Source organism: Fukomys damarensis, unplaced genomic scaffold, assembly GCF_012274545.1.
Source record: "Fukomys damarensis isolate Sample0158 unplaced genomic scaffold, DMR_v1.0_HiC HiC_scaffold_16, whole genome shotgun sequence".
In the NCBI taxonomy this organism is placed as follows: domain Eukaryota; kingdom Metazoa; phylum Chordata; class Mammalia; order Rodentia; family Bathyergidae; genus Fukomys; species Fukomys damarensis.
The window spans coordinates 70,981,423-70,987,530 of NW_022900928.1; the positions used below are offsets into that span (position 1 = coordinate 70,981,423).

The 6,108-nt window shown below is 39.4% G+C and overlaps 1 protein-coding gene across 3 annotated transcripts in view; it reads right to left on the minus strand.

Annotated features, from left to right (window-relative positions):
• The window catches only part of Scn3b (sodium voltage-gated channel beta subunit 3), a 21,161-nt gene that overhangs the window by 1,888 nt on the left and 13,165 nt on the right, over positions 1 to 6,108 (minus strand). For 2 of the 3 annotated variants that reach the window (XM_010618064.2, XM_010618063.1), the window contains exons 5-7: positions 5,905 to 6,008; positions 5,670 to 5,704; positions 150 to 229 (exon numbers count right to left, since the gene is read on the minus strand). In XM_010618064.2, coding sequence (XP_010616366.1) covers positions 166 to 229; positions 5,670 to 5,704; positions 5,905 to 6,008 — 203 coding nt within the window. In that variant the 3' untranslated portion in view covers positions 150 to 165. Of the gene's footprint in view, positions 1 to 149; positions 230 to 5,669; positions 5,809 to 5,904; positions 6,009 to 6,108 lie in introns of all 3 variants that reach the window. The other variant, XM_010618066.2, reaches the window with a different exon arrangement.

Below are 6,108 nucleotides of genomic sequence, written 5' to 3' on the forward strand. Positions count from 1 at the left end.
CCCAATGATAAATGTAACTGTACTGTATACTTAAACAGTACCAATAAACTCAATGAAAAAAATAAAGTCCCTTCAGTTGTAGATGGCAAAGGCACTCTTGCAACCTGCCCTCCACATCCACCTTCCCCTGCCAAGTCCACACACCTCACCTTAAGTCATACCGCTTCATTCCTCCACAGGTACTGCGGAGTTCTCCTTGTTCTCGGATGGGATGGCAAGGTAGTCAGACCTACACGCCATGTGGGAGAGGAACAGAGCCAGTGCTTCAGCACCCAGCAGAAGGAACACAAGGACAGGCAGGAGCAGGGCACTGGGACACGCTGTCTACAGGACATCTCCGCCTTTCCTTCTCGTTGTGGGTCCCAAGACAAAAGCAGGACAGTCCTTTCTGAGGGCTAAATAACATGCCTCTCCCATATCTGTGTGAGAACACCCCCACCCCAGCTCATGAGTCTTCTCATTTACTTACGTCATCTTCAGCAGTACTTACTACCATCAGATAAAAATAAGAGCCAAATACTGAAATTACATTTTATATTTGCATTAATTTTCACTTTCTGAACAATGAAAACTTTTCATGTTTGTAGGCTACTTGAGTTTCTCTTTCTGTAATTTCATGATGTGATGTTTCAGTTTTTATTCTGCTATATTTGTCATTGATTTTTCTTTGATAGTTTTACATTTTGAAAATTTCTTCCAGCCTGGTTTTTTTTTTTTGGTAGCTGGGATCGAACTATGGCAGCTGGCGGAATCATGGAGCTAAATTCCCAGTCCCAGCCTGTTGTTTACAAATTTTTGTATGCTGTCTTATAATGAACAATTGATCTTTGCATATAATGTAATGAAAACAATAATATTTTTCTCTTTGAATCGCATGCTTTATATTTTAAGAAATTCTCTCTAATCCCAAATAATAATATACTCATATTCCTTTAATGGAATTTTTAAGTTTTACTTTTTCTGCCTTTAAATTTACTCACAATTCATTTTTGCTTAGTGCAAACGAGGAATCTCATTTGGGTTTCCTACTTGGATAAGGAATTTTCCCTCTAGCACTTCCTGGACAGTGAATTCTTTCTTTAATGATGGTAATGCCGCCATTTTCCATATTAGGTTTCCTTACACACAGTAACCCTTTGGGGGTGCTCTGTTTTGTTCTGTTTGCCCATTTTGTGCCTTTACATCAGTATCACAAACTCTTAACTCTGAGAGGTCTATGGGAGCTCCTCATCTCTGATAACACAAACCTTACTAGTCTCCTTCTTCACTTACTGTTATTTCTTTGAGATGACACAGGTGAAGGATTGGCAAAGGATGGCCCATAGGCTGAGTAATTAGTACATGTTTAAAGTGCTGCAAACATGCAAAACAAAAGAACAGTATGGATAGAGACTGCAGGGAGCTTTGCAAAGCCTAAAATATTTACTATCTGGCTGTCCTTTGTTTTTTGTCTGTTTTTTGTTTTTGTTTTTTTGTGTGTGGTTTTTTTGGGTACCCAGGTTCATACTCAGGACCTTGAGCTTTGTTAGGCAGGTGGCAGCACCACTGAGCTAAATCCCCAGCCCTTGCCCTTTGGTTTATCAACTATTTTTGGTCCTTGGGCCTTCTATGTGATCTTTAAGATCAGTTTATCAGACTGGGCACGATGATACATGATCACTCATGCCTGTAATTCCAGCACTGTGGGAGGCTGAGGCAGGAAATTCAAACATGACCTTGGGCAACACAGTGAGACACTGTCTAAAAATTAAAACAAACAAAAATACAAAACAAGGCTAGGGATGTAGCTTTGTGTGAGGACCCTGGGTTTTATCCCCAGTACTGCAAAAAGAAAAAAGTAAGCAGTTTATCAAGTGTCTGAAAAAAATCTAATGGGGATTTTGATTGAGATTTCATTGAATTTGAAGATGAACTTAAGAGAGAATTGCTTAAAATAGTGAGACGTTATTCTTCATGTATTTGCTTTTTCTTATGTCTTTCTGTAAAGTTTTATAATTCTCTCCATGAAAGTTGCTATTTGTCAGATTGGTTTCAATGTACTGGAAAATATTTATTGCTGTTGTATTAATATTTAAACATATTTAAATATGTTTCTAAATATGTTGTTGAACTATATGATTTCTATACAGTCTATGTTGTTCTGTAACAAGGATGTGTTCTGAGAACTGTAACAGGTGATTTGTCTCTGTGTGATCACCATAGAATGTAATTATGCAAATTAAAAGATGGTAATGGCTATGACATTACTCAATGTTATAATCTCATGGCACCTCCCTCCATGGTATGTGTGGTGTGTCACGGACCAAAATACACATATGTGGCACATGGCTGAATTTTTATTTGCATCAGCAATCTTATGGGATACTCTTACTAGTTCTAATAGTCTACTTATAGATAGTCTTGGTTATTCTGTGTGGACAATTATATGAGTAACTAATGATAATTTAATTTATTCCTTTTCGAATATTATCCTTTTTGTTCTTTGTACTTATTTGGCATACTATCTAGGATCTCCAATACAATATTGAATAGAAGCAGGGAGAGACGATATCCTTGATATGTTTCTAGTATTACAGGCCTTTCTTCCAAAGATTTTATTTGCTGTATGTTATCTCAGTAGCTGTCATTTATAGGTCTGTAGGTAGTGTTTAGCATATGTGCTGCCGAAGTGAGCACGGTAGTTGGTGTTTAGATTTATTTACCCTACTTAGGACATATAGATGCTCCCTGACTGATGGAAATGTCGTAAGTGGAGAACACATTTAATACGCCTAACCTACCAAACACCATTGCTTAGCAACACATCATGCTGTGCAGAGATCGCAGAGCTGACTGGACACTGAGGCTCATGTGGCTGCCCAGCATCGGGAGAGAGAATGCTGCATATTACTAGTTTGGGGAAAAAACATCAAAGTTCAAAATCTGAAGTAGTTTCTGCTGAATTTATTCAGTAAGGCCCGACTTATGAATGTTTAAGTTGCAAGCTTTCAGGGAGAAATGGACCTTGCATCACGAACATTCATAGCTGTCAACAAATCGTGGAAGTAGCTCACGCGTCTGCAGGACACTGTCACAGCTGTGCCGCTGTGTGCTCACTGCACAGTGCATAGTGCACAGCAGTGCAGTGCTCGGTCAGAGCCCAGCATGTCAGGAAGCAAGAGGAAAAGCAGTGGTGATAATGGAGTAGACTGCTAGGGAGCACGAAGCAGTAACCGTAAGTAAAAATCATGCAGATGTTGGACAGAGGTGAAAAGATGGTAGATGTGGCTCCACCATCTTCCACCTCCACTCCCTCCTTGGTTAGTAACTCTCTTCTTGTCAGTTCACTCCATGCAGTCCCCTGGACGCCAGTTGCTGTGCTGTACTGTACCATTTTAAGGTAACTGTAATAGTGAACATAGTTCATTTACAGCATTCATGTGTATGTGTGTGTGTGTGTGTGTGTGTGTGTGTGTGTGTGGTTTTATGCTTTGCATTGTTTGTGTCAAAGATGTATAAGACTATTGGACTTAATGAACGATCTCTCCGAACGGAACTCGTTGGTAAGTCAGGGACTTACTGTATTGGTTTCATACCCTCAGTAAGGTAAAAACAAATGAGGCAAGTCATCATAAATAGGGGACCATATGCCTTTGCTTCTTGAATTTCCCAGTCACTCTGAGAACACAAGTATTGTCTCTCCCTGGTACTCTGTTCTAATGGGCCATATCACTTTTTCCCTTCATGTTTCTTTGTTGTACTTCATCTTTTATATTTCTGTGCTTCATTTTGTATAATTTCCTCACATTTACATTCTGGTTACCAGTATCTAATCTTTTGTTAAAGCAATTCATTAAGCTATTTTATTGAATATACTTTTTACAGAATTTTTTGTTTCGATTCGAATTTGCCTGTTCTTTTTCCTTAGCACTTACTCTATTCTTATGCTATGGATTTTTTTTGTTTTGTTTTGTTTTGTTTTTTGTTTTATGAGACAAGGTCTCACTATGTAGTTGAGACTGACCTGGAACTCACTATGTAGCCCAGGCTGGTCTCAAACCCACAGTGATCCTCCTGCCTCAGTCTCCCGAGTGCTGGGATTACAGGCATGTACCACCATGCCCAGCTGCTATGGATTTTTAAAAATTGCTTTAATTATTTTTAAACAAGTGTATCTTCTAAACTTTATTAGGTCCTCCATGTGTCTGAAATCCCTGGCACTTAATCCTGTGTTTGTTACTCTTTTGCTCATGCTGGTTGTTTTTTGCAGTGACTTTTAGTTTTAGACTGGATTTTGCAACTAGATCCAGCAGTGATTAATTTCGGGAATACCATCAGGCTTTGGCTAAGAGTGTGCGCCTTCAGAATGGTTTTTCATTTGTTTTTGTAAGACACTCTGGTTATCACCATCTGGGGCCTAATTTTTAATTGAATTTCTTAGCTGAGAATTTCCTTGATCATGTGAGTAGTATCAATTTAAATCCCAAACACTGTGAGAGCAGGCTTGAGGTTAGTAATTCTCAAGAATCTTTTCTTTTTTCTACTTGAAATCAGGCCAGTGCGAATAAATTTCCTTGGCTTTTCCTTGTGCTGGAGGGCTGGTTATTTCTGATCTACCCTGTGTGTGAGACGTATCTCTCTGGAGATTCTGGCTCTGCTGACGGCCTTCATTTGAGCTCTCTTTCTTGTGGGAGCCCAATCATATGCACTTCCTGTGCAAGCCAGGCTACTTCCTGTGTAAGCATGAGCCTTTCTGGTTCAAGCACTAAAATATAACCAAGTCACCAGGAATTACAGCTTTTCTCAGCATGACAGTTGTATCTATACTTATACATGGCTAATTATAATTTTTGATTCCCTGAGATCATAGACATCATGCAAAATGAAGTTTTCTTTATTTTATCAAATTTTCTAGGTGGCAATAGCAGAGCCTTTTTAGATGATTGCTAGAAATGTGCCAGGTTTTTTCTTCATTTTCTTTTTTTTTTTTCTTTCTTCTCAAACAACAGGCCAACATGGTCTTTCAGGCCCTCTGCTTTTAACAGACCCCATTGCTTCTTACATGTGCTCACTCTTGAGTATCTAGGGTCTTGGTCAAAGTGGTGAAGGTATAGCTAGATGTTAGATTAGAGTTCCCACTTTGAGTTTTCATCTGCTTCTATGTTCTAGGCGAAGGAACATTGCTTAGTGTTCTTTAGCCAATAAAGGCCAGTGCCCAGATGGACTCATAAACTCCACTGTGTAAAGCAAACAGCTGAATGTGACAGAAAGAGCACGGGCATTTGGAATAGGGAGGCCTGGGTTTAAATCCCAGTTTCACCACTCACTATGTGTCTGGCCTCAGCAAACTTTAAAACTTCTATGAGCCTACTTTAACATTTATAAAATGGTAATAATAATTCTAACTTTATGGTGTACTGCTGGCAGCTAATGGTCTTTGCCTTGGCGGTTAAGTGTGTAGGCCATGAGTTAGCAGATCTGAATTCAAACCTCAATTTGCCTCCTACAGTGGCCTTAGGCAAACTCTTCCAGGCTCAGTATTTTAGCCGTGAAATGGATATAATAATAATGCTTACCTCATGAGTTGCTAAAAGGAGTAAGGTGGAGAATGTATATAGTTTTCTTAACACCTCGCCTGTGAGAGCAACCTTTCAGAAGATGGCAGCTATAATTATTATCCTTGGACTTACGCATTTTCTTGGGCTGCCTCTTCAGCCTTTGAGACCTTTCTGTAGCAATATATCATCTCAATAAGCAGCCACAAAGTGAGGAAGACTAGGAGGATGTACATCATGATTTCTGAGACCACAGAGGTGAAGTCTTCTCCTGCTGCAAGGAGGAGAATGAGGTTCAGAATGTACTTCCCACAAATCAAAGCTTTCATTGGGGTCACAGATATATGTATGTGTGTGTGTGTGTGTAGACCTTTCTGTAGCAATATATCATCTCAATAAGCAGCCACAAAGTGAGGAAGACTAGGAGGATGTACATCATGATTTCTGAGACCACAGAGGTGAAGTCTTCTCCTGCTGCAAGGAGGAGAATGAGGTTCAGAATGTACTTCCCACAAATCAAAGCTTTCATTGGGGTCACAGATATATGTATGTGTGTGTGTGTGTGTATATATAT